The sequence below is a fragment of the Ailuropoda melanoleuca genome, chromosome 14, assembly GCF_002007445.2.
Source record: "Ailuropoda melanoleuca isolate Jingjing chromosome 14, ASM200744v2, whole genome shotgun sequence".
NCBI lineage: Eukaryota > Metazoa > Chordata > Mammalia > Carnivora > Ursidae > Ailuropoda > Ailuropoda melanoleuca.
Genome location: NC_048231.1, coordinates 104,188,498 through 104,215,081, shown reverse-complemented (window position 1 = coordinate 104,215,081; position 26,584 = coordinate 104,188,498). Strand labels below are relative to the sequence as shown.

The following is a 26,584-nucleotide window of genomic DNA, read 5'->3' as shown; positions in this document are numbered from 1 at the left end:
GGAGTTTAGGGGTGGGAGGTGACAAAGGTCAAAAGAGGCGGCCCCGGGGGTCCTGGAGACGGTTGCTGGTAGCGAGCTGAAGGGCAGGCTGGGGGTCCCTGCCAGTTCAAAAGTGCTTGCTAATTCCACACGCGCGGAGCCCCGCGGACGCCCCCCCCCACCCCGGAACGAAGCAAGTTTCCCTTTGATCACCGGTGGGGGGGGGCGGCGACCGGAGACTTGCCTGGCTTCCGCCTTCGTGGGGCCTGTCCAAGCTCCAGCGCGCGCTGCCTGCAGCCGCTTGCAGCCACCTGGGACCACCTGCAGCCACGTGCGCCCTGGCGCCTGTGACCTGGCGGCGCGCTCCCCTCCTTGGCCGGACGCCAGGGGGTGGCGGCCCCCAGGGTGTGTGTGTGTTCTGCCATCCCTGCGCTGAACCCCCGGGGACTCCTGGTTTCTTTTAGGGTTCCACTTTCGCCCTCTGTTTGGGAAGGCACAGTGGGGTTTGCAAATCGTTTAAGTTTCTTTGGGGATCTCAGTTAAGACTCTGGCAGGAAATAGGCACGTTCTGGTTCCTGTTCTCTGTTTTCCAATTGCAACAGCGTGAGAATCAACAACATGTGTGCCTTCAGCTCTGCCCCCGTGGCAGGCGCCTGAAACGCTAGGATGTATGCCAAGGGGCTAAACAGGGTTCAGGGGGCCCTCTGGGTGACCTAGCAACGGGCACCCACACTGGGCTAGAGAGAGGTTTTCAGGGAGCACCCTAGCTAAGACCTGTGGTTATTTGAGACTTTAACATGCCAGGGCCAGGGAGACATTTTACAGACCAGGGCCCACAAGTCGGGGACCACCCTGAACTGGGCACCACAGGCCCATGGGCAGGTCACTTGTGAGTGGTGGGACACCCTCGACGTTGCTGCCTGGTGCCCGGAGCTGGGGAACCTGGAACAGCACAGCCCTTCTTGAAGGGTGTAGCAGGTGACCTGTCGAGGCCCTGAGCCTGATAACACGTTTCTACCAGACAAGGGGAAGGGCCCATCAGTAGTTTTATTCTTTTAAGTGGCATAAACAAAAATCTGAAGGGAAGGAATCCAGTTAAAAATTACCGTACGATGTTGGTTAGCAGGAACACTCAAGGATTTAACTATTCTGAAATGACTACTTTTATCTCGGGGTCGAACAAAAGCTATTTGGTTCAGATCCCCTTGGAAAATCTTTCTGACGTATGGCATCCTGTCCAACGCTGAGGAAGGTTAAGACAAGGTGCTTGCTCTGTGACTGGGCACTGACTCGCTCCACGGTGGTTGTGAAGGTCGGCTCTCGCTGCCAGGTCAGCGGTGACAGTGACTGTGCCATGGTGGAGGATGTCGCGGGGAGCGGAACCGATCCCGGCCTGCTCTGTGATATTTTTTTGCCACCTGAACTTTTAAATGTTAGCTGGATCATGAGGTCACCAAGGGTCTGGTCAGACCGTTCCACCTCTGGGGTATGCATGCTGTCCCTTCCACTCACAGCCCACCCCTTCCCTTCCCCCTCCCTGAGCCCTTGGCATCACTCATCTTGTTCCCCAATTTCTATAATTTCATCATTTCGAGAATGCAGTATAAACACAGTCATACCATATGCAACCTTTTTGGATCAGCGTTTTTCACTAAGCACAGCTCTCTTGAGATCTGTTCAAGCGAGGGCATGTGCCGCTCCTTCCTTTGTATTCCTGAGCAGTGTTTCATGGTACGGGTGCACCGCTGTTCTGGTGTTTTGTTTGTTGGTTTGGTTTTGGTTTTTAACCATTTACTCTTTGTAGGGCACTTGGATCATTGCCAGTTTTGGGTTATTGTGAATAAAATTGCGTTGGACATCCATGTACGGATTTTTGTGAGAGCAGAGCTTTCATGTCTTTGGGAATGAATGCCCGAGAGTACAGTTGCTAAGTCGTATGGTGAGCACATGTTTAATTTGATAAAAAACCTGCCATCCTCTTTTCTAGAATGGCCACGCTATTTTGTATCCCACCAGCAAGGTGGGAGTGACCCAGGATGTGCACAACCTTGACAGCATTTGGCCCCGTCGCTACTTTTTATTTTAGCTGTTCTATCATGAGACGTATGGTGACATCGTGATTTTAATTTGCATTTTCCTCATGGGTGATGACGTTGAAGATTTCCACGCGTGTATCTGCCATCTGTACACCCTCACAGTGAACAGCCTGTTCGTGTCTGTGCCCATGTTCTGATTGGGCGTTTGGTCTCGATAGTTCTATGTTCTAGACGCTGGTCCCGGTGGTTGGCACTTACATGCTGGTAGTTGTTTTTCGTCTTCTCCACGGGGTTTTTGGTAGAGAGAAAGGTTTTCATTTTGACGAAATTGGTTTATTGGTTTTTCCTTTCATGGATTGTGATGGTGGGGTAGGGTGAGAACTCTCTGCCTAGCCTGAGGTCTGGGAGAGTTTTCTCCTGTTTTTTTCCTACCTATTGTAGTTTTATACCTTACACCTGAGTCTGTTGTTCATTTTGAGGTAATTTTTGTATAAAGTACGAGGTGTAAGTTGAGGGCTTTTTGTTTTGCTTTGGTTTATTGTTGCCTAGGAGTGTCCTGTTGCTCCTGGGCTGTTGCTGAACAGAAGATCACTCCTCACCTGAGACGCTTTGCTCCTTTGTCAGAAATCATTTCCATGTATTTGTGTGGGTCTAGTTCTGGGTTCTGGGTTTTGTTCCACCCATCCCGGTGTCTGTCGTCCACCAGTAACACACTGGCTTGAATACCATAGTGGTACAGTAAACCTTAACATCAGGTAGAATGAGTCCTCCTACTTTGTTTTTCTTATTAAAATTGTGGTGACTCCTCCATGTCCTGCGCCTTTCCGCGCGAGGGTTAGAATAGGCTTGTTTAGGTCTACAAAGCTCTCAATGGGATTTTGATTTCCTTTTAATTTAATTCACATTCTTTAAGAGTGAAGGAGTTAACATTTTCCAAAATAAAAGAAGAAAATAAGGTTTATAGCAGAGACGAATATAAAAAACATGCCAAAAGGCAAGTAACAAAGGGGAAAGAACATGGAAAGGTGCACTAAGAGCACAGAAGAGGGCAAACGTGGGGGAGAGGGTTTCTCAGTGTCTCATGGCCTATGACAGTGTTCTTTCATAATACGTGTATTTTCAGGACATATATAAAAGCCATTAAAAGGCCTAGTAAATCTGCCCCTCCCTCGAGACGGATTTATTTTCTAAAAGGACACAGACAGACCGACGAATGCTGTCCGCAGGGCTCTGGAGGAAGGCTGCGCGTCCCGATGGGGAAGCCTGGCCATGTGTCTTCTCCACAGTCCCTCAGCCACCCGTTAAAGCGAGCAGTGTCCTGTCCCTGGTTTATACACGAGAAACCTGAGTTCTCCGGGGGAGCAGGCTGACGAGCGACACATTTAGGTCTCAGAACACACGTCCAGAATCTCTGGTCCTTACAGCCCTCCCAGAGCTCACCTTCACAAGTCAGAGGCCCCTGTATCAGGGGACAGGGCTGCCCTCACCCATCCCGGCCTCCCCCGAGTGGTGCCTCCGGGCCCAGGAGTGTGACCCCACCTTGTCCTCAGCAAGCCACAGGAGTGCCTGGGAGGTGCTCAGAAACCAGGGGCCTTTGCAAAGCAGCTCCTGTTGAAAGGGAAGAATTGGATAGGAAAACAGATTTTTCACCTGCAGGAACCCGAGAACATCTCTCTTGATGGCCATACAACACACTACATACACTGACGCTGGCTTTGACAAGGGGTCAGAGCCTCATAGATGGTGACAAGGAGGGTGACGCCTTCCAGAGCGTGAGGGGGTTTCTCTGAGCCCTGAAGCCACAGCCTTCTTACAGGAAATGAGTTTCTGCTCAGAGCCCCTTGGCTGTTTTTCTTGAGGGTGAGATGCTTTTCCTTGGTATGTATTGCAAATTCAAAAACACAGAAATAGTTGCAAGAGCTATTCATTACCTTTTATTAAATGCAGTGGTTTTTAACAGCACACGGATTTTTACTATGCAGTAATGAAGGCTTGGGTTTGGTTTCCATCTCCCCAGTTTTAAAACCGTCTGGCAAACAGGGAGTCGTGCTGATGCTTCTTTTGTGAGCAGATGTGACTCGGTTGTACTTGCACGCTGGGTTCTGTTTTGCTCGGTGGTCAACATCCAGTGCCGACCGTCTTGGCGTTTTGGGGACTGCATTCACTCTGAGCGCTCCGCTGCTGGGGCCCACGCTCGCTCATGGAGCCGCGTCCCGCCCTGCAGCCTGGGACCCGTGGGGACAGAGCCGTGGCCCACGGCCATGCTGCCCACTCGGGGACCTGGCTGCCCGTCTCCACCACCCTGCGGTTCCCAGCTGGAAGCCAGCAGTGCGGTGACTTCCTGTGAGGGGGGCTCTCTGAGACATGGGGCCTGCTGGTGTGACGTGCCTTCCTGCCATGATGCTTTCTGAAATTCACATTTCAGAGCGTGACTCCTGTATATTGCACTTAAAAACGGTGAGGGTTTGATTTTTGTCAGAGCTGGTGGGGAGTGTGGTGGCCCCAATGTTTTAAGTAAGAGGAGGGCTCCCGATGGCCTTGTCCACCGCTGGATAGCCGCCTTGCACAAGTGGCATCCCTGCCTCGTGGGGTCGGGTGATGAGGGGTCTCCCCCGCCCCCCACGGCACCGCCCCGGCCACATCCTGCCCCCGTCTGGTTAGGAGTGTCTGTCAATGCCGCCCTGCCGGCAGGAGCACAGCTCCACCAGCAAAAGCCGTGCAGACACACGAAGCCACCTCCCCATCAACCAGCAGCCTAAACAGACAGACAGACAGACAAACTCACTCAGATGTCACCCTCCCTTCCAGAGCCTGGTCTGGAAACTGAGAGTTAAACGCAACAGAGCAAATGCCCTGCGTCTGTTTGGATCCCGGGTGGGGGCACGAGTGGCGTGGTGGCTGGCTAGCCAACTCCCCACCAGAGTGCCTGCCACGGCCAGCCAGCCCGGCTCCGTGTCTTGTCACGAGGCTGAGGGACACGGCTGCCGCCTGTTTGCCCTTGGGTGGTCTGCCACCCACCTGCGTCATCTCATCCGGAATTCTTGTGAAATGCAGAGTCCCGGGCGCCCATTTCTAGCGCACTAACCACAGTCTTGGGGATCAGGCACAGGAATATGTATTTTAATGAGCCCCCAAGTAAACACCGAGGACCCTGCTCTAAGTGGAAGAGGAGACGGGTGACACGTGCCGGAGTCTGTGTCACGTCCATGTCACGTCCGCATGGGATTATCTGAATGCACACGTGTGAGCTCACAAACATGCATTTGAATAAGGTCAACAAAACCTGTGCGTGTCACTGATAAAATGACTTTACGTTAGAAGGAATGACTCATGGAAGATACAATTCTGTCCTTTTATACTTTCATTTGTATCAGTGATGTTTATTTCTCTCTCCACACTCAGAGAACAACGTTGTTGTTCTGCTTAGTAAGTGCGAGTGTCTCTGCCAATGAGGCTCATACTCTCCTTCCGTATTCTCCTGTATGGTTGAAACCTAACATTTTTGCTAAACTTGCTACGAAAGCAGAAAGTACAGAGCTATGTTGCAGGCTTCCCAAATACGGCAAATGCATGATCAGTTTTTTAAAAATCCATTGACTGTGATGTGCGGAAAGCTGGGCTCTGGGTTTCTAGGGACACCGAGATAACATGGGTGTAGTCCTTGCCCTGAAGGGCTCCTCCGTATGACTAGGGGACTTAGGCGTGCACAGACAGGTTTCCCACGGCAAAACGTCTGCTCAAGGCCCCGAACTGTGTGCAGACAATGACACCACGGGGCTCCTGGTGAGCGGAGCCACCCCACGGGGGAAGGAGCCCAGCTAGTGCTGTGCAGGGGTGAGGCCTCTGCCCTGGACCCCGTGCACTCCCCAGGCCTCCCACCTCCCCCAGCAGCCCTGTGCCACCCCCCGTGGCCCCGTGGCCTGCTTCTTTACAAGCCTGCTCATTCTGGGTTGTCTGTCTCCGGGATGCCCGACTTCCCTGCTCAGCTTTTAGCCATCTCTGGTTCGGGGGCATTTGGCTTACAAGGTGCTTCAGTGTTCCATCACGCATGCGCACCCTGGGAAACTTAAGATATGGTTTACGTGCCTCGGTGTCATTGGCATAGCGTGTGGGGCTCGTATCTGTTGCATCCGCGATGGATGAGTTCTGCTGACCCTAATCGTCCTCACACGGCTGAGGCAGAGCAGGGCCTGGATTTCACAGAAGGCGCACGCCCGCGTCTGTTCTCCACCAATGATGTATTCAGCTTACTGTGTTGCCTTAAAAGACCAGATAAAGTAGGAATTTAATAGAATAAATGTGGTGCTTATATTTTAGAAACTAGGTTTCTGTTTGTGTATGTGTGTGCGTTTGTGTGTCTGTGCGTGTGTGTACATGTGTGTGAATGTGTGCACGTGTGCGTGTGCACGCATGTGTGTGTGTTGTGCTTGCAAGTGTGTAAGTGTGTGCACGCACGTGTGCGTGCAGAAGGCAGGACGCTCTGGTTGTTTTTATTCTGGTTCTTTTGGTGTCTGAAGATGTAATAACCTTGGAATAGCTGAGACTGAAGATTTGTGAAGTATGAACACCAGCTGCACTTGTCTTCCCAGAAATACAAAGAGGGTAAATCAAACGGCGGAGGCAGGCAGAATGTATCTGCCGCTTCCACACATCGTGTTATATTGCTCTCCGAAAGGTGGAATCGTCCCAAAGGGGAGATGATGAGTCTTTTATTCTGTCATTATTTCCGTATGTCAAGACTTATTTTGGAAGACAGAGGGATTTGAACCAGATATTCAAAGCTGACCTTATTCATTCCAGACCGGTGGTGGGAAATTGTCCTGTGAAGGGAGGCAGACGTGCCCAGACCTGGCGGACGAACTTGCTGAAAGTGCAGTGAAATGTCACGGTTGAAGCCGCGTTAGGTGACAGTCCTACAGTAAATGTAAACACAAATATCCAGATATAAATACATATTTACAGAGGGTTAGCAACAGCTGAATAACACGTGTTTCAGGAATAGTACATTTTGATGTGAAGGTAGATTAAAACCTGGACAAAATTTAAAAAAAAAAAACCACACACAACTGAATTTGCTCATGAAGATAGAGAACGTGGTGGTTTCGTGAGGGCTACTGTGATACAATCATCTCAGAGCCTAAATCTTTGAGACTGAACTCACTTGTTTTCATGACATGGCCTCAGACCGGAATATGAAAAATGGACCCTGGACTCAACCCACAGGGCTCGCCCCGACCTCTTGCAGTGAGTGACACTTCATGACCGTGACACCTCTCATCAGGTGGGAGCCTGGAGGGTGCTGCTCTGGCCTCCAAATCCCAGTCTCTCCCCGTCCTCTTCTTAGTGCAGTCTTCCTGGTCACTTGTTCTGGATTTCTCTGCACGGAGCCAACATGGGCGGTTTCATGATGAATCACGGACATTTGCCAGTGTCTGGTGGAGGCCTAGGGAAGGCGGACGTGACAACACGCAGAGGGAGACAGCAGGTGTCCATTCAGTGCTCCGAGCAGGTAAAGCCCGGGCCCCACGTGGTGCCCACGGGCTTCAGAAAAGAAGGAAGCACACCAAGCTGAGGTCTTGGTGCAGCTTCAGCCGTGAGCCTGACTCACGCATAGACGGTCCCTCCTGAGTTCCCGCCCAGGGAGCCGGGCTGCCCCCCACCCGGAAACCAGTCAGCTACACCAGGGCTGCTTGCATTGACCTGGTTTCAAGTGTTTCTATTTAACAACATTTGGATGAACGTTTATTAGCGTATAATCTCTAAATTAGCACCTTGGACAGGTAATTAATTCGAGTACAATCCCCCACCCCCCAGAATCTACTTGTGAATTGTTTCTATGTTTGTAACCCAGACATGTTGTGACTGGTGATTGGTGAGCTGAGCACAGGTGTATGCTTCCTTGACCCCAGGTTCTCCTCGCTTCCGAAGGGCAGAGTCCCCGACTTCACGCAGGATCCCCTTGCTGGCCTCATAGGAGTCTACATGTGCCCTTGACCACGGTCGCCTTCACACAGCGTGCATGGGGCAGGCGGCTGCTCCTGGGCCCCGGCTGTGGGCTCTGCGTCCAGGACCTGGGCACCCAGGCCCTCCAGCACAGCTGCACCTCCTGGTCCCCATGCAACCAAGCATTGCAGCTTTCAGTCTGGAGCTGAGGGCGGGGGACTGTGACTCTGGCTGCCACCGTCTGCACTCAGCACCCAGCCATCTACCCATACTTCCTGTCTGCGGGGTCCTTGGTTCCTTCTGAGCAAGGGCTTCTGTGTTCGGGGGGGCCTCTGCCCCTAGATGGGCCTTCAGGGCCCCTGGATCCTCAGTTGTCCTCTTGGTGCCCCAGGCTGGCTGGACCTGGGCTGCTCGGTCTGGCTCTGCGGGTCTCCCCGGCCACTCCCACCCCTTGGGCTTCCCCGTGGTTCACATGTTGCTCTGGGTGGGTGTGATGCCACAACCCAAGGGCGGGTCTCCAAGCACGGACGTGCTGCTCATGAGTGTGTGTGTATGTGGGCAGGTGAGCACAAGTGGTTGGTGGGGTAGAGGGGATAGCTTCACGGTTTCACTCCGTTTTCTCCCTGTCACTGAACGGGTATTTACTGAGAACCTGCTATGTACTGGTCCCTGTTGTGGTGCTGGGGACAGGACAGTGCACAAACTGAAGGCCCCACCTTTGTTGTAGGGCCATTAGACCTGCTTCACCTGAGGACAGAGCTCTGGCACGGGCCCCCGACTGGCTGTGGGCTTCTCTTCCTGTGGGTACCCTGTTGGACCCTTAAAGGGTCTGAGGCAGAATCAGGTTAGGTGAGTTCTGAGGACTCCCCCGTCAAAGGACAGGCTGGAGAACACGTGTGGCAGTCCTCCTAGCATCCTAGAACTCAGAAACGGGAGACCGTGAGCTTGCACGTGTGCGTGGGCGTGCACACACTTGTGTGGGTGTGTTTGTGTGTGTGCGGGCCTGATAGAATCCAGCTCTTGGTGGCCCGCTCCCTAGCTGCTCCTTCTGGCACTGAGCACCGAGTAAACACTCCAGGAATGAGTTTCCATAGCATCTCGCCCTGGACTCGGCCTCTGGCTTCAGGAAACCAGCTGTCACCGTCTGACACAACGTGGGCGGCTTTGCTCAGTCCTTGTCGGGAACGCTTGAGTCATGAAGACGCTGATGTGCAGAGCAGGCGCTGTCACTGCTGCTGGTCCCCGAGCCACCCTCCTCCAGCCCCTCGCTTCCCCGGAAGGACAGCAGGTGGGGCTCCAAGAGGCCGGCTGACCCGTCCAGGGCTGCCTCGCTGGCCAAGGCAGGTGGGCCTGGGATCAGGTTTGCCGCCCCATGCCCATTTTCTCCCACTGCGTCAGGCCCTTCTGCTCTTTTGCGTCGGTTCTGCTCTGTCTTTAGATGTTACCGCGCCTCATTTAAATTCAGCAAAGGGGCTCAAATAAGAAATGCTGTAATTGGTAAGGCGTGTGAAGGGTTAAGACACGTTATTATATTACAGCGGTGCGTCAGGTAAGCACTTGGTGTCCTAAAAAAGGGCCGTCCTGGACAATCTTGGTTTTGACGGAGCAGGAAAATCCCAAGGCCTCAGCCTGGTGGTACTGAGTCAGCGGATACTGATCTTTGTTAGCCCGAAAGATACCATTTAGAAACCAAATGCGGTGCAGAGCCCGCGTGGAAAGCTCCAGCTCAAGATGCAAGTTTCCTGCTGTCGTGTGCTCATAATATGCTTGTTGTTCTCTCGGCGTTTGTTGTGTCATTACTCATTTAAACAGATTTAAAAGGGACTTCGTTGCATGACGTGTTCCTGTAAGGCCTCATTACTTACTGTTCTCTGCGGTGGTTTTCACGCCAAAGGATGTGAGGAGCAAAGGCTTGGTGACGTTGTCGCCAACGTCTTCTGAACCGGGAGAGCAGAGCTCCAAGGCTTGGAGTGGGGGAGCAGGTGCCCCCTCTGACCTTTGGATGGAGTTCTTTTCCTTAATAAATCCAAGACTCAACGCATTGAGAAATCGTCTCTCAGAAGCAACGAAGTGCCTTGTCCGGCTCCCCCGGTCAGTTCACGGCCGAGCTGGAGCTGGAACTCTGGAGATGGCCCTCCGTGTGGTTGCCCCGTGGGACCTGGAGTCACCCGACCTCTCCAGACCTCCGAGCTTCATCATCTGTAAAATGAGGCGCACGGCAGAGCCCGTGCCTCAGCGGAGCCTCACGCACGGCACCCCCGTCGTGTTGGCTGCCGTCAGCTTCCCGACTCCAGACCCACAGCCCCGGCCATGGCACCCTGCTCTCCTGGGACCCGTCTCCCTCCCCTTTCCGTAAATATAATTGTCCCTCATCCGAGTTCTTTATCTTTCCATTGTGTCTCAAGAAGTGCAGACTCGCCCCCGGAGAGCGGCGGGGCCCACCAGAAGGTTCCGAGCCGTGTCTCCGGTGGCACCATGATGGGCTGGTGACCACGTGGAACACTCTTTTCCCTGATGGGGATTTGGAAGGTTCCGGAAAGAAGTCACCCAGGACCATGCTGCGTGTCTGTGTGGAGAGAAGGTGCCAGTGAAATCTGCTGTCTCCCATGGGGCCACATAGGGGTTGGTGATTTGAATCTGGGCAGTTTAGATCAACAACCTGGGATTCTAGATGTTTTCTGTTTTTTCAGATAGAAACACAGGTTTGGTTTAGTTAAGACTCAGACGATACTCCGTTGGCTGCAGGCCTCTTAGAAACCTATGGCCTGAGCCAGCGCGTTTCCTCCCTGTGTGTAACCAGGAGAGGCCATCCCGCCCCGTGTCAGGGAATTTATGAGCTGTCTGCAGGTGGGTGGAAATATGCAGAGTCAAAGGCACATCGTTCAGACCTTTGATCACAAGCTCTGGCCCTGAGCGATGCCCAGAGTATGTGTGTTCCTTCTCGCTGCCATGGACAGTGCACTGAGTCACGTGGCGCTCGTGGACCTGTGGTCATGGCACAGGCATGGCTAATTACCGGAGCCGGTGTTCTGGGCTGAGTGGTGTGCACATACCTACCGGATAACGCTGTCCGCATGAGTCCCTGCCGAGGCTCGGTGGGGAGATGCCATCCGCATGAGTCCCTGCCGAAGCTCGGTGGGGAGATGGCATGGAAGACAGCCCGTGATCGGTCACAGAAGGCCCCTGCTGGGGTTTGTTATCCTCTGACCCGCAGTTCCTATCTTCAGGTGCTTGTCAAATATTAACCAGCTGTTTCCACAACACCTCCCGGAAGTCACATTTCCCACCCCAGGTTTACAGATAAGGAGGAGCGCGGGCCCAAACCCTCCAAGCCAGGCGGGGGAGCGTCTACAAGAAAGGGCATGCCCTGGCCACCCCTGTTACTCAGGCTCCAGGTACTTCCGCTCTGAAGCCGCCAGCCTGCCTCATTCCAGCCGCTGGGCCTCCGGGCTGGGCAGCTGGTGCCCGGCCTACCTGTTGGAGCCTCCCGGGAGCCGGAGGGCGCAGCATTCATTCGCGGTGACGGAGTCGGCCACCAGACACCAGGTCTCCTGACCCCCGCCTGCCGAGGGAGGGAAAGGTGTGCCCTGTGTGCGTCTGAGCAGAGCTTCTCCCCACGCATCAGAAAGGCTGGTCTCGACGTGACTTCGGGCCTGGCGTGCCAGGTGCTTCCAAAGGAACGAGGCCAACTTCCAAAGACCTGTTTTTACACGGAGAATGTTTTCTGTCCCTGCAAGAGCTACAAAACCTAACATCTTAACCCAGTCGTAGAATCGTGGATGCATGAGCAAACAATTCTGAAGGTGACCCTTGCGTAGACATTACGAGCTCCCGTGTGATCTGCCTCTTTTCCGCTCCAACGAAGTGCTCCGTGGCAGGGAGGTCGGTGCCCCGGGCTGGTCCTTCACACTCCTTTGCTGCGGTGTTTTGACGATGCTTTCTCTCTGGTCAGCCGACCTGTGAGCTGCAACCTCAAGGGACTGCAAGCAGATATCCGGCAAACTCGTTTTTCTGCAATTCTGTAATTTTCCTTTCAGGTGGTTTCTGACGACTTTGGGGCAGTGTTCATCTGTGCTGGAAAACTCCCTTGATCTGATAAGCCTGGAGGGAACGAAGCGTGGTGACGACGGCGCATGGGTATTATCTGACATCCTAGGGCAGAACTGTCCGTATCCCACTATCCAGCAGCCAGCTCTTGTCAGACGCTCCTGTGTGAGTCTAGAGGGAGTTGTTGGGATTTTCTCTCAGTGCCATCAGACCAGCAGCCGATGCAGGTCCTGGAGACCAGGGAGGCCAGCCAGAAGCTCCCCGTCTGCAGAGCCTTGCTGACCTCCACCGTGCCGTCTCGGGGCTCCAGAGACTGTCTTAGCTCTGCTGTCAGAGCCCCACAGACGGGGGGGGGGGGCTGAGAAACAGCACACATTCATTCTCGAAGGTCTGGACTCTGGAGGCCCAAGATCAAGGTGCCGGCTGATGTGGTTTCTGGTGTGGGCCCTCATGGGGGTTCATGGACGGCGTCTCTGTGCTGTGTCCTCCCCTGGAGAAGGGGCTGGGAGCTGGCTGGGGTCTCTTGAGGGCAAGCGTCCTGCTCACAAGAGCACTGCCCTCGTGACCTCCCACAGGCCCCCGTCCTGATGCCATCACGTGGGGTTAGTGCTTCAATGTGGGAACTGGGGGGCACAGGCACTCGTCTGTAGCACAATCTTTCAGGGAGTTCTTAGTCCATGTCCCAGAACTGGCTTGCAGTCCAGAAATGGATGAAGACTCACCCGCGTGGCAGCGGCAGTGGTCTCGGGGGAGGCGACTCCTTTGCAGCAGGCTGATCCTGACCATTAGCAGATTCCTGGTGTTCCCACTTTCCTGTCACACTCAGACTCTGCTCACAGCCTCCCTGACCTCAGGGCCTTTGCACAGGCTGCGCCCTCCGCCTCCTCCCTTCTCAGAGCTCCTGCTTCAGTCTCTGCCTGCACTTCTGCTCGTCCTGCCGGCCTCTGCCCTTCTCCCTGTGTGTTAGTTCCCCGCTGTAACAGAAGTCCGCAGACCGGGTGACTGCAGACAGAAATACATTCACTCACAGTTCTGGGCCCAGAGTCCAAATCAAGGTGTGGGCAGGGCCGTGCGCCCTCTGAAGGCTCCAGGGGACGAAACTTCCTGGCCTCTCGCAGCTCCAGGTGGTCACCGCTGCTCCTCGGGCCCCTTGCTTACAGACCCACTATGTCTCTGTCACTGGAGTAGGGCTCACCTTAACCCCCATGACCTCCTCTTAACTTCGTTCCACCTGCAAAGACCCTGTTCCTAGTCAGGTCACAGGCACGGGGGGTTAGGCTGTGCACAGATGTTTTGGGGGACAAATACAACCCCCAACCCTGGGAAGGGCCCCTTGACCTCCAGGGTCAGGGCCATGTGCCCCTCCCAGCACACAGGCTGTGCACCTGCCTCTATGCGTGTGACAACGAACAGCGTGTGCGTATGGACGAAGAGTGAGCAGTCACTAGACCCATTACGATCTGTGTGGGGGAAGGTCAGGCAGAGAAGCTTTTAAATTGTTACCAGTACTGTGTTTTCTAGCTGCTTCTGAGATAGTGAATGAATTCTAAAAACAGGCTGCTCAGCAGCGGAATTCCATGGTGGTGTTTGGCCGTCACTGACCCCAGATCTAAACTTCCATCGGAGACCACAGTGTGCCTGTGTGTGGGGGGTGGTCTGCGGACCCCGCAGGCCCGGGAGGGGCTTCCTTTCTGAGTGGTTCTCCTGGGGCAAGAGTGAGTCGTCCTCCAGGAGGGGAAGTGGAAGGAGGTCTGGAGCACTGAGGCGTTTCCCTCAAATGACATGAAATGGGAGAACATGGTGGGGGCAGGGGTTATCACTGGACCGTCCTGAGGCCCGCCTGCTGTTGAGTCAGAAACTCAAAGTAAGCCCAGGGAGCCTCCCTCCCGGTCCCCGCCTCCTTCCTCCTTGGGGCAGTCTGTCCACGCGCACAGCAGCGTCCACACACCCGGCTCCCGTCCCCGTCATCCTGTCATCCTGCTTCTTGAAGTAGTTACAGCTGAAGTCCCTTGAGCCTCCCTGTTCTCACCTAGCTCCTGTAAGCGTCCCCGGGGCTGGTGAACGCGTTATCCGTCGCTGGCCGCGGGATCCCCGGCACCTGCTGTGAGGGCCAGCCCGAGAATGGCCATTGGAACGCTCTTGAGTTCCCTTTGTACTTAGTTTTCCTTCTTCCTGAAAAGAAGCCACCGCATTCCAAAGGCCCTCCGCAGTCAGGGCCCCCTCTCGTGCTGTTGGGGTATTAATCACCAGGGGAGTGCTTTACTTGCCCACTTCCCACCCCAGCCTCCGCCACGACATCAGGGGCCGAGGAGTGTCAGTGTGGGGAATCGAGGGGGAGGAAGCCAGTCAGGTTCCCGCAGGGGTGCCGCCGAGCCGGCCGAGGGTCTGACGTCGACACGCGCAGTGGCACCAGTCTCCGGCAGTTAGGACAGCTTCCGAGCAGCACATCCATCCGCATTCGAGGGTAACTGAATTATTTTGGCACGGCTGTGTTGGTAGTCTGGGGGAAACAGAAGCTCCCCTTGGCTGTGACGAAGCCTGGCCGGGGCCAGCACGGACTCCGGAACGGCCGGCGCGGCCCCACACCTTGGTCCTCAGGATGGAAGCTGTCCCACAGACAACACAGCTGCTCTGAGGACGCCCGGCCATGTGCCTGCACCGAGGCTTCTCACCAGAGTCTGTGGGTCGAATCCGAGGGTCTGTCGGCAGCACCGTTTCCAAGGGCAGGACTCGCGGATCCTTCCCAGCATCTGTGCCCAGCGCTGTGTGGGCGCGGCGGGGGACTGTGCAGACGACCCGTGCTTTCCCACGTCTTACGCGTGTGGCTATAGCGTTCCCTGAATCCCCCAGCCACCTGGTCAGGTGCGTCGGGCAGGTGTGATCGCCCCTGTACGAGTGGAGCTGAGGCTGAGTCAGCTAACTTGCTCAGGGTCGGACGGACAGGTGCCTACCACCCTTCAATGCCATTCTCCTCCTCCACAACTACTTCTGAACTTAAGAAAGCCCCCCCTTCCTCACCTCTTCTTTTGTGAGATGGCTCCAAATCCGAAAGATTCATTCCCAGAAAGGACATGAGCCTGCCCCTTTGCAAATCTCACTGCCTCCTGTTTTTTCACCTTCATTACCGTTACCCCATTCCCGAGATACCCTGACCACACTCTGTCGGTCTAACTTCTGCCATTTTCCCCCAACATCCAACCCACAATTCAGAGGTCAGGTAAGCCGCTTCTGCGCAAATGCACAAATCCACAATCTTTGGCTTACCTTCCATTCCTCTAGGACATGTTGTCGGACCACCTCTGAAATACAGCACACTCTCGCACGCCTGCTGGCTCCTCCGTGAGTACGAGTGACCGGTCCACGCCGTCCCTGGGATCCGAATGTCTGCCCCTGTGGCACGGGTCCTATGAGCGTCTCCTGGGTGCTGCTGCTGGACCCCCCTGAGCAGGCGCTGGGGCCATTCAGACCCAGGACCCGATGAAGTGGGAACTGTACTGGTGATAACAACCAAGTCTGTTGACCTTTAAAGTCTCGTGAAAAGCAAAAATTCCATGAATGGTTAATGGCAAAGTACATTTCATTGACTTTAAAAATCAAGAAAGCAAAAGTTACCACCCTAGTGGGATTTATAAATCCTGCTGCCTGAGTACCTATTAATACTCCTCTCTGCTGGGAATGACCCACGGATTCTGGCAGGTAGATTTTAGCAAATTCACCCTGGGCCCAGTGCTCCACCCACCTTTGTGGCCAATGCAGACCCCAGTCTGTCCTTCCCAGTGCCCCCCACCAGGGGCCTCCCACCGGGTTCTTACTGGCCACGCCCACACTTCAGCAGGTGAACACAGAATAGGGAAAACGTTGCTCTGAAATAGCACATGTGAATGATGGCCCCAGAGACCGCCAACAAAGACGGCCCTCGGCTCCCCACTGAGCACAAAGCAATTACTTATTTTTTTTAAATGTTATGGGAAGAAAGTTGAACGTTTCGAGTTCAGACGTGGAAGATTAGCTCTTTGGGGTCATAATTAACAGCCTGTTTGTCACATTCTGCGTCCAGCACCTTATGTAACATACAAGTCATCGTCTAGGGAAGGGCAGTGAGGGCAGATGTGTTAGCAAAGTGTGGCTGGGGCCCGGGGCTATCAGGTCCAGCCTCTTACTGAGTCCTGCCGGTCTTCTGACCTCCGTTCAAGAACGTCCCTGCTGTTCTCAGTAGTAAACTTGTTTATCCCCGTGCAAGTGTTTATAAGGAACCAGGTTCTTGTCATCTGTGTTTTTTTCAAGGCTACTTGCTAGAGTAGGTCTTATTTCCTCTTCTTCTGCTAATTAATAATATAGAAATGTGTGATATCTTAGACTTACTCTAAAGGTTTTTTTTCACGTAAGATACATTTATGTTAAAAATCCCTATTTTTAACTAAAAGACTTTCCTACGGCGTGATACACTCAAAGCCAGATTCAGTTTTTTCAACGTTACTTTTTTGGCTGTGAAACGGGAATAACGCTTACGGGGCTATTTCTGTAATTACGTAACTTGGAAGGCAGATGCTAGGAGCCCCAAGGCACAGCGAAGAGCTGTAGCGGATGACCAGCTCCCCGCGTCACCTCTGACCCTGCACCAGGGCACCCAGCCTCCCTGTTCCCTCGGTGCTCCGAGGAGTCCCCGAGTTCTTGGAGGCTTATGTTTGGGCAATTTCTCGCACCTTCTCTGTCTCACCATAAAGTTACCCCCCTGCCTGTAGAAATGCCATGGGCGAGTGTCTGAAGGCTCTTCCGAAGCTGGGCAGTGGCTGTTTCTTGCACTCCTGTTGGCAAACTTCTCCTTTCTCGCTGCCCCATTCAGCTCAGTCTTGACCAGCACTAGTTGCCTAACTTCCTGTGTCGGGCTGGTCCCTGGAGGGGCCTGAGCTCTCATTTCGGGCTCTTGCGTGGTGTCACTTCTGAGCTTCTCAGGGGCCACTGGCGTGCTTATCCCCTACTCTCCCCTCGACCTTGACAGTTTGAGTGGACGCCCACAGAAAGGTCTGTGCATTCCTGCAGCTGCTTACCTCCCACCCCACTGACGTGCACCTGCTGGGAGGGACTGGAGGATGGAAACCAGCAGTACCTAGAGCTCACCCTCTAACCAGCCACAGGCAGCCTGGGGGCTTTCCTTGCTTGCACTTTGAAGGAATCTGAGGCTCAGAGAGTTGGAGCCAGTTGCCCTGCGTCCCACAGCACTAGCCTGGATTGGCACCTAGCTCTGACTTGCCCTATCTGCACTTGGGAACATTAGTAGGATACAGTTGGTTAAAATACTTGGAAGCAAGGTGTTTTCACCTCTGCGCCCCCACGCATGTCAGCCCCACCTCACCCATGCACTCCCAGCGGCCTGCGGTGGGTTTTGTCTGTGGGGTCCTTCAGGATGTTCACCAAGGGGCCGGTTAGTAGTGTCGGCTGCAGGAGGGGTGATTCTGAACGGTGAAGGTCACACGGCTTGTGACCTTGAACGGCTTATGCTGAATTTTAGCCTCCTAGCTTGCAACAGTGTGGATGCTCAGGTATGGATTATAGAAGTTTCCAGTAACCCCGGGGGGCAGTCTGGGCATCCCTGTGGAACAGGACTTCACTCTCAGCAGGGTGTGGCAGCCCGCGCTGCAACAGGTCGTTCTGCCTCCAGCTCCACCCCTCCCTTCCCCTCCCTCTCCCACTTCCCCTTTTTATTATTTCACAAGAAGCTTCTCAAATGACTCAAGACGTTTCAGAGTCAGCTGGCTTCCAAGAGGCATTCCACATGTTCAGAATTCTCTCTCAATTCAATCAATTGCAGGAATGAAATGGAACAGGGGCGCCTGGCTGGCGGGGTCGGGAAGGCGTGGGACTCTTGATGTCAGGGTCACTGAGTTCCAGCCCCACACTGGGCGAGTTCCAGCCCCACATCGGGTGTAGATAGGACTTAAAAAATAAATAAGTAAACTTAAAAAAAAAAAATGCAGTGGAAAAAAGAAGACCTGCCGGTGTCCCGCCGGTGTCCCGCCGGTGGGTCGGTAGCTGGTTCTCAGCACGTTAGGGCGGCCTGTGGGCAGCAGCGGGCTCTCCGTCACACGTCCGCCCACACCTCGTCCTTCTGCCCCCTCCCGCCAGCTCTCAGCAAAGCCAGTGCCCCAGCTCGTGTGCACACCATGGCTCTGCCCTCAGTCCCACCAGATACCCCTCATCCTCGTCCGTGATACAGGCCCTAATCAAAGAGGTACGTCACTTGTCACTTTGTATTTCTTGTCTTTCTCTTCCATCCAGAATGTCTATTAAGGCGACAATCTGCCCACGTGAAATGATACATATAAAATAAATTCTCTTGCTATTAATCTGAGAGGCCAGTCAGCTCTCACTGCTTCTGCGTGCACTCGAAGTCTAACCTGGACTTTTGTTCCTTCCATCATCCTGGGTCCAGTAGTCTTGAGTTTTCTAAATATTGATTAAACATTTTAGGATCAACCCTCCCAAGTGCAAACTCCAGTTTTGTTTTGAAGTGTGAGGAAGTTTGGATCAGGACAGACCAGCTTGGAAGAAGCATTACCTATCTCCAGGGGGCGCGGGGGAAGCATGCCTGTCATGGGATTTCAGCCTCAAAGGCCCTTTGTCCAAAAATAGCTCCACTCTGGCCACAATCGCCCAAATATTTACACATCCCACACTATTCTGATTTAGGTTAAATGCTTAGAGATTGTTTTCCGGAAGGAGGGAACATCACTCTGGGGAGATGGGGAGGGGACGCTGGCTGCAGAAGTAGGGGTGGGGAGCAGGGGGTGCTGGGCTGGATCACTGCCCAGGGGAGAACACGGACCGTAACGTGAGCTTCTTTGCGCTCAGACAGAAGAACACCCCAAAAGTCCAAGTTGTTGGCTTTAAAAGAAGTTAATTCTTTTTGCCTATGTTTCTTTTTTCTCCCTTCCCCTGTTTAACCCCTCCCCTGACCCACCTCCCCTCTGGTGACCATTAGTGTGTTCTCTGGAGTTAAGTGTTTGTTGGATTGTCTCTCTCTCTTTTTTATTTCTTTCATTCACCTGTTTTGTTTCATAAATTCCACAGATGAGTGAAATCATATGGTATTTGTCTTTCTCTGACTGACTGATTTCGCTTAGCATAGTACCCTCTAGTTCCACCCATGTCGTTGCAAACGACAAGATGTCATTCTTTTTGATGGCTGAGTAATATTCCATCGTGTATCTATACCACATCTTCCTTATCCATTCATCCGTCGATGGACATCTGGGCTCTTTCCACAGTTTGGCTGTTGTATGTAGATAATGCTTCTATAAACATAAGAGTTCCTGGGCCTCTTTGAATTAGTGTTTTGTATTTTTTGGCTAAATACCTAGTAGTGTGATTACTGAATCATAGGGTAGTTCTATTTTTAATTTTTTGAGGAACCTCCCTACTGTTTTCCAGAGTGGCTGTACCAACTTGCATTCCCACCAGCAGTGCAAGAGGGTTCCCTTTTCTCCACATCCTTGCCAACATCAGTTGTTTCTTGTGTTGTTGATTTTAGCCATTCTGACAGGTTTGAGGTGACATCTCATTGTAGTTTTGATTTGTGTTTCCCTGATGCTGAGTGATGTTGAGCATCTTTTCATGTGTCTGTTGGCCATCTGGATGTCTTCCTTGGAAAAATGTCTATTCATGTCTTCTGCCCATTTTGTAATTAGATTATTTGTCTTTGTTTTTGTGTTTTTGATGTTGAGTTGTATTAGTTCTTTATATATTTTGGATACTAACCCTTTATTGGGTTTATTTATTTATTTATTGTCATTTGCAAATATCTTCACTCATCCCATAGGTTGCCTTTTAGTGTTATTGATGGTTTCTTCTTTCTGTTGATGGTTTCATTGTGCAGAAGCTTTTCATTTTGATGTAGTTCTAATAGTTTATTTTGCTTTTATTTCCCTTGCCATAGGAGACATTTCTAGAAGTGTGTTGCCACAGCCAGTACCAGAGAAATTACTGCCTGTACTCTCTTCTAGGATTTTTATGGTTTCAGAGCTCACAGTTATGTCTTTAATCCATTTTATTTTTGTGTATGGTGTAAGAAAGTGGTCCAGTTCATTCTTTTGCATATAGCTGTCCAGTTTTCCCAAAACATTTATTGAAGAGACTGTCTTTTTCCCATTACGTATTCTTGCTTCTGTTGTCACGGTTAATTGATCATATAATCATGGTTTTATTTTTGGGCTTTCTATTCCATTCCATTGATCTACGTGTCTATTTTTGTCCCAGTAACATACTGTGTTGATTATTACAGATAGAACTATACTATATAGTGGTATATCTCAAAATATGGGATTGTGATGCCTCCAGTTTTGTTTTTCTAAGATGGCTTTGGCTATTCAGGGTCTTTTGTGGTTCCACACAAATTTTAGGATTGTTTGTTCTAGTTCTGTGAAAAAGGCTGTTGGTATTTTGATAGGGATTGCATTAAATCTGTAGATCGCTCCGGGCAGTCCAAACATTTAACAATATCTGTTATTGCCTGTGTTTAGCTTTGTATAACCAATTCTTATTTCTAAGACAGGGAGGGAGATCCACAGATGTTTACTGCATTGTTACTCTGTTTATTCGATACCTCTTGCAAGTTCTCAATATTCAGTTAAAACCCTACAAGGAATCAAAGAGAGGCCAAATTTCAGGGGGACAGCTGCTACCTGCATTCAGATCCATGTTTCCTGGGGAGAACATCCACTCACCTTCTCTGACTACTGTGTAGACCCCAAGAGGACAAAAGCAAGTTCTCTCTTTCCCTTTTTGTGCCCATCAAGTAAAGTCCTATTGCATGCACAAACCTCCATTTTTCCTGTGAGGGTTTTTATGATGGTCCAATTTAAAAAATTTGGTAAATAGATGGCAGAATCACACTGGGGGCTGAAATTATCTGCAGAGGTGGGCTTGCATCTTTAAAAGCATCCATTTTTAAACACTGGGGTTTTATTCACTCTCATGCATGAAACACGCGGAATTCACCTGATATTTCTAAGTTAGTGACGTTTTATCGCTGCTAGAACTATGTCTTTGATTTACCAGAACTCATTCTTGCCACTTCACCTACTCTTTCTCTTCCCCGGGCTCTCAGTGGACATGCGATTGCCTGGCCCAACTTCTATTTACAACGTGCGGGGTGGGAGGGGTGCTCTCCCCACATGTGGTTAGCTGTTTATGGTCTACTGCTCATGTACTCACACACGGCCTGGGAGGAGACACTCAAAAACGTCATTGCTTCCTTTCTCATCATCCCACCATCGCTCGGGGTCCTTGTGGAGAAAAGGCAAAGGCATCCTTCACGGTCACTCAGAGGCATCCAGGACTATGGGAGACTTTGGAAAATTTAAGATCTTAAGCAATTTCCCTTTCCTCTCTTGGGGAGCAAGACTTGCTTTTTATCCAGGCATATGCAATGTTTGAGAAATCCTTCCCATTTTTAGAAGACAATTTGTTTTATTACCCTTCAAGGAAAGCTGTTTCACATTCAGCAGGGAGTTGGTTTTCACGTGTTCTTTAAAAAGAGTTCCTCGTGGACAGTGACACTTCACGACTGTCCCTAAAGACCAGCACCTGTGCCCAGGCGATGGTCAGCAGTGGCAGAGCCAGTGGTCCTGGTGGTCAGCGCAAGGGGCAAGGATGAGGGCGGAGAAGCGATTGGTATAGAATGAGTTTGGCCAAATTCTCTAGTTTTGTGCCTTTTGTGGGGGAAAAAACCATGATTTTGGAGCTGAAGTTTATGTTAGAAAAAAACAGATGAGGAACAGATGCTTTTTTAATCCAACTTTATCTTCCTTGCAAATTCTGCAGATTCCTGGGATACTTACTTGTCTGATAAGCAGACCTCGGTCTGACCTTGCAGTTTCTGTGCTCCCAGGATTCCCTACACAGGGAGCCTGAACGGCCCACCTTTCATTTTCAGGAGTGTCGCCCTGTCTGCCTCTCTGCGCGGCTCGCCACACCTGGGGAGGAGGTGGGAGGCCCCGTGTGAATGCTGCGGGGTGGACACCATCCACGAGAGGTCCGGGCTCGGTTCATTGTCTACAGTGAGGAAACACTCTGAAGGTCTTTGTTATTGAACAGAGCGTGGGGACTGGCAGGGGTCCTGCGTCCCGCATCCCGGCGCTTTGATTGCGATCAGAAGCCAACAGAGGCACATGCTAATACGGTTTCTGCTGTGTCTCAGGTCTGGGGTGTTAGTGTTCTCGTCTCAGAAAAGGGCAAGGTGTATCTCACAGGACTGTGGCTCTGACTGGAAACAATGTAGAGCTCTCCGAGAGTCCTGGCTTTAAGGCCAACGCCTTCTGTTTCTCTTGTAGCTTCTGACGAGCTCATCGGCTCAGGATGGGAAACCACGCGGGAAAGCGGGAGTTAAGTGCGGAGAAGGTCAACAAGGTAAGAAGGGAGCCGGTTTTGTCATTGAACATAATCTTCCCGATATGGACTGTGGCTGCAGGGTTTCCCACTAAAACTGTTGGGGTGTTATCCCTCTGCCTTGGAAACATCTAGAGTGGTCCTAGGCGCACAGACTGAGGCCCACGCTCCTCAGCCCGGAACCCAGCCCACAACAGTCCTACTGTGCTGGCCTTTCTGGTGGCACCAGCCTCCGGTCCCTGTCCACTCCATCGCTATACCGCCCCTGGAAGGTACAGATAAGCAAAAGGGGAAAATGCACATAAAAACGGTCCGAATGCTTCCGGATCATCAGAAGTCGTCTTCTTTGTGTTTCCCGCAAGGCAGTCCACCTCATTTTACAGGCGTCGGTTCCTCTTTCTGATGGTGGTTCTCTGCGCTGCCCTAGACCCCCCTGGCGTGTCTTGGAATAGAGGCTCTCAGACTTTGCCTCCTGACCTCACTGGGGCCGCCACTCACCAGGCTCCTGGTGAACTCACGCTCCATCCAGAGCGTTCTCCACCATCGAGGGTCATTTCAGGTGACGAGAAACAGGGCTGACCTAGTGTGCGGAGCATTGAATCCACCCTGACTGTGGGGACGGGGAAGGGAATCACTTCATGTTAACCTTGCGTGTGTTACAGTCAAGACAAACGGTGGCTCACGGACTGTCCCGGCGCTGAGGGCAGTCCCTCCACCGCCCCTTGCACATGGAAGTGCTTCCAGAGGTCGTGGGACGGGAGGGGGTGGCAGCCCCAACAGCCCCTCTGCCCTGTTCTGTAATATGGTTTGTGATTCATAGCAACGACCTGAGCGGCAGGGGGGCCGGGCCTTCTCTGCTCCTGCTTGGACTACTTTTCTGTATCAGCCTCAGGGGTCATTGCCCGTGACTTGCTTCCAAGTCCTCCCTGCAAACTAGTGAGTACCCGCTGCTCGCTGCTGTGTTATCTTCGTCGGTTACAACACTGTCACCTTGTGTCTTGACAGTGTCTTGACAGGTGACTTCAGGCCCAGGATGAACGGGAAGGGATTTACTTGCGTACAATGTCGTTCTTGGTTTGGAATCCTCCCTTTCCCGCTTAAAGGGGGGCTGATTTTATAAATACATAGATGATTCTAGTCCATATTGAATGGGGGGTGACTTGATAGTTTTTAAACCCCAAACTGTACGACTGATCAGCTGGTCGTTGTAACGGGCAGCCGTGATGAGCCGTGTTGGTTGCTGGACAGCCCGGGAATTCGGCGGGCTCTGCACCCAGAGCGGAGTCTCCCTGCGCCGGACCGGAGAGTGGAGAGCAGCGGCCGGCGGGCACTGGCCGCCTCTCAGCCCCGGCGGGCGCAGTCTCCTAACAAGGGACTCGCGGCTCCAGTTCTAAAAACCCGCTCTGTGGCTCGCGGTTCTTTCCTGTCGTTTGACGTTGTGAGTCACTGAAACACGCTCTTAATTTGTTTAATTCTACCAGAATAAGATTGTTGAGCACCAGGAAAGCCTCCACTTGCACTCTCGTTTTCTGAAAGCTAATGTTTAACATTTGGATGATTTAAAAAATTGGGAATTTAACAACACTGGTTCCAGCAGGTGATTGTTACATGTTACAGCTCTTTTTAAAACATTTTTTTGTAACTGGAGAGAAAGCGTTTGACGGCTTTCCAACTGTGCATCTGTGATGCTACGCGGCATTTATCCTTGCACCGCAATAGAATAGAATGACGTGCGCTCCTGCCCGCCCCTCACCTCGGGACCGTTCTGTGTGCTTCCGAAGGTGATTCCGTGAGGCCTGCTTGGACTTGCATGAGAGTCGGAGATACCTCTGTGTCAGGGTGCCCCCACTCCCCCTGCCACCCCGGCCTTTAGCGGGAGCTGCTCCCCTGCCTGTCCACCCTCACTCCTGCATCCGGCCGAGGACCTGCCGGGCCATGGGGTTGGCACGACTTCCTGCTGCAGTCGGGCCCTCTTTCCAGCGCTGGGGAAGGACATGTTTCCTGTCAGGACCTTATAGCGTCAGGTTTCTCCAAGTGACTCAGCACCTCCCGGTCCTCTCACTGGTTTCTCCCTCCCCCTGAAGAAGACAGGTCAGGATGCAGGAGGGAGCAGCGTTCCAGAAGGGATAGAGAGAAGGCCCCCGTTCCAACCTTGCATCTTTAGTAACAGGTGGAGAGGGACGCAGGGCCAGGTGGCAAGGCTGCTGGGAACCCTGTTCCTGTGGCCCCAGCACAGAGCAGAATATTGGGTGGTTAGCATAAGGGAGAAAGAGCCCAGCCACGAGAGGAGCCACGGGAATGTTTCCATGAATCATGCCCAGTCTTCAGAAATGAAGAAGCCCCTGTTTTGCCTTTGGTTCCCTGTGTTTTTAAGAGTCCTGATAGTGCTGCCTCACTAATTTATCAGCTCGTTATCGCTTGGTCCATGTTTACCACGATGACTGGGCAGAACCCGGCAGAACCGGGAAGGACACACCCCCCTGCCCTGGAGGCTCCAGGGGACGCCCACACCTACTGCCCCAGCCCCCGGGTCTGGGCCTAGACTCACAGCTCTCAGCCGACTCCACCCACAGACGCTCCAGGAAGAAAACTGGTTCCACAGGCTAAAAATAGACTCCCCTGCCTTTGGGGAGGCTGTGCCTGGCAGGTGGCCCTGGGGAGCTAGGTAGGGAACCTGGCAAAGGGAGAGAAGATACGGCTCACCTGGCCACTACGGGGATTCGTTATCTTTTGTCGGCTTGAATAAAAGCCGTTGGACCAACTCTCCCTCTGGAGAAACTCCATTTGCAACAGGCCCTCGGCGTAGGGCCCACACCGGCCGGGCCCTCAGTGTAGGGTCCATATGCCACAGGTACTCCAGATAGAGACCACATAGGTTGCTTAGGCTGCGCCGGTTTTTATTTCATTCAGCGTGGGACTCTGCATTTCCCTGCTCCCCAGTTTCCTACCTCACTTAAGGAAGTAGGATTTCCAGTGCCCTTGAACTGTCTCTAAACATCTGAAATCTCAGCTTTGTTGTTGCTTTTTTTTAAAACACTGACATCAGTTCACGTTGGATGAACTTAAAATCTCATGATTTCTTTTTTCTCCTCTGAAGGTAGAGGGTGTTGCTGGTTAGAATCATTACTGCCGGAAACGTGAGAAATAAAGACAACCAGTAGTCTGTCTTGACCTACTTGCACATTTTCCAAAATGAGTGACATTAAGCGATGAGTTCCTTAAAATGTTGAAAGCCTAGCAAACTACGATAGTCTTGAAAACCTGCTTTTCATCTAAGGGTGGCCTAGGAAAAGCTCCTCTCTGGGCTTCTCCTGGTACTCGTGTCTGGCTCACAAAGTTCTGAACAGATGTCAGCCACATTTCTGGATGTTTCTATTTAATCAACTTAAGAAAAAATACACCACACTGAAAAACACAATCTGAGGGCTTGCAAAACGTAGGTTCACATCTAAATTTTGCAGTGGGGAGCAACTTCTTGGTCTGGCATTTCCCGTTACACTGATGAGTTCTGTAGGGCTGTTCTTCGGAGCCAGGTGCGCACCAGACCTGAACAATACGCACAAGCATGTTGCCTCTCCAGGGGTAACCACACCCCCGAAAAAGTCATTAAAACCCACTCGCTTGATGAGACCCTCCAAATGATACTCAAATGGCACTCTGAGAAATGAGACATTGGTTTGCAAATAGACACAAAGGCCCTGAAGCGACTTGGCTCTTCCCAACCGTGTAGACCGTCTTCCACTTTGATGGGAGAATCCGTTTGCTTTGAAAGTACTGCCATCCCAGCTGTGGCGGGGGCTGCCCTAGTCTGCCCACGGGTGATTCCTCAAGGCATTTCGTCTTCGGAGTCCTCCTTGGTCCTGCAAGTTCTCATCCCAGCTGTGGGATGCTGCCAGGTCTTCTCGCCCGTTTAGAAAGCTCTGTTCTGGCTGTGCCAGCCTCCAGAATGGGAAGGAATCCTATTGGAAACCAGCATCAGCTGGAGGGGCTCCATGCCATCATCTGTCCTCCCCACACAGAAATTAGGTCCATTAGGGCGAGCTCTGCTGGTGGACGTGCCCTCAGCATCTCCTCCCTGCACAGCCTGTGGGGGAGTGTGCCCAGGGCACCCCTCCCACCACCAGCCCCAGGCCAGGTGACGGCTGGCGGGCTCCCCGGGGAACGCCAGCCCACAAGCCCTGGGCAGGGTGCTGTCC

The 26,584-nt window shown here is 52.5% G+C and overlaps 2 protein-coding genes across 13 annotated transcripts in view; one reads left to right on the top strand and one right to left on the bottom strand.

Moving 5' to 3' along the window:
- Positions 1–5,498: 5,498 nt before the first annotated feature.
- On the bottom strand, positions 5,499–17,542 carry LOC105242076. 8 transcript variants are annotated; one of them, XM_034642349.1, is made up of 6 exons: positions 17,359–17,542; positions 15,270–15,535; positions 11,433–11,520; positions 11,016–11,188; positions 10,378–10,524; positions 9,954–10,157 (listed from the first exon to the last, which is right to left on the bottom strand). In XM_034642349.1, exons 1-6 carry the CDS (start codon positions 17,360–17,362, stop codon positions 10,056–10,058), a joined length of 780 nt encoding a protein of 259 aa, XP_034498240.1. In that variant the 5' UTR covers positions 17,363–17,542; the 3' UTR covers positions 9,954–10,055. The 8 variants fall into 8 exon arrangements, 1 of the variants encoding a protein (XP_034498240.1); XR_004620158.1 differs by lacking the exons at positions 9,954–10,157; positions 10,378–10,524; positions 11,016–11,188; positions 11,433–11,520 and adding exons at positions 5,499–6,274; positions 6,802–6,928; positions 16,166–16,327; XR_004620160.1 differs by lacking the exons at positions 9,954–10,157; positions 10,378–10,524; positions 11,016–11,188; positions 11,433–11,520 and adding exons at positions 5,499–6,274; positions 6,802–6,928; positions 16,166–16,327 and having other exon boundaries at positions 15,270–15,395.
- The window catches only part of MBP (myelin basic protein), a 98,165-nt gene continuing 83,733 nt past the window's right edge, over positions 12,153–26,584 (top strand). The window contains exons 1-2 of one of the 5 annotated variants that reach the window (XM_034642345.1): positions 12,153–12,170; positions 22,334–22,409. In XM_034642345.1, coding sequence (XP_034498236.1) covers positions 22,359–22,409 — 51 coding nt within the window. In that variant the 5' untranslated portion in view covers positions 12,153–12,170; positions 22,334–22,358. Of the gene's footprint in view, positions 12,171–17,847; positions 18,235–22,333; positions 22,410–26,584 lie in introns of those variants that run through there. The other 4 variants (XM_034642346.1, XM_034642344.1, XM_034642347.1 and 1 more) reach the window with 4 other exon arrangements.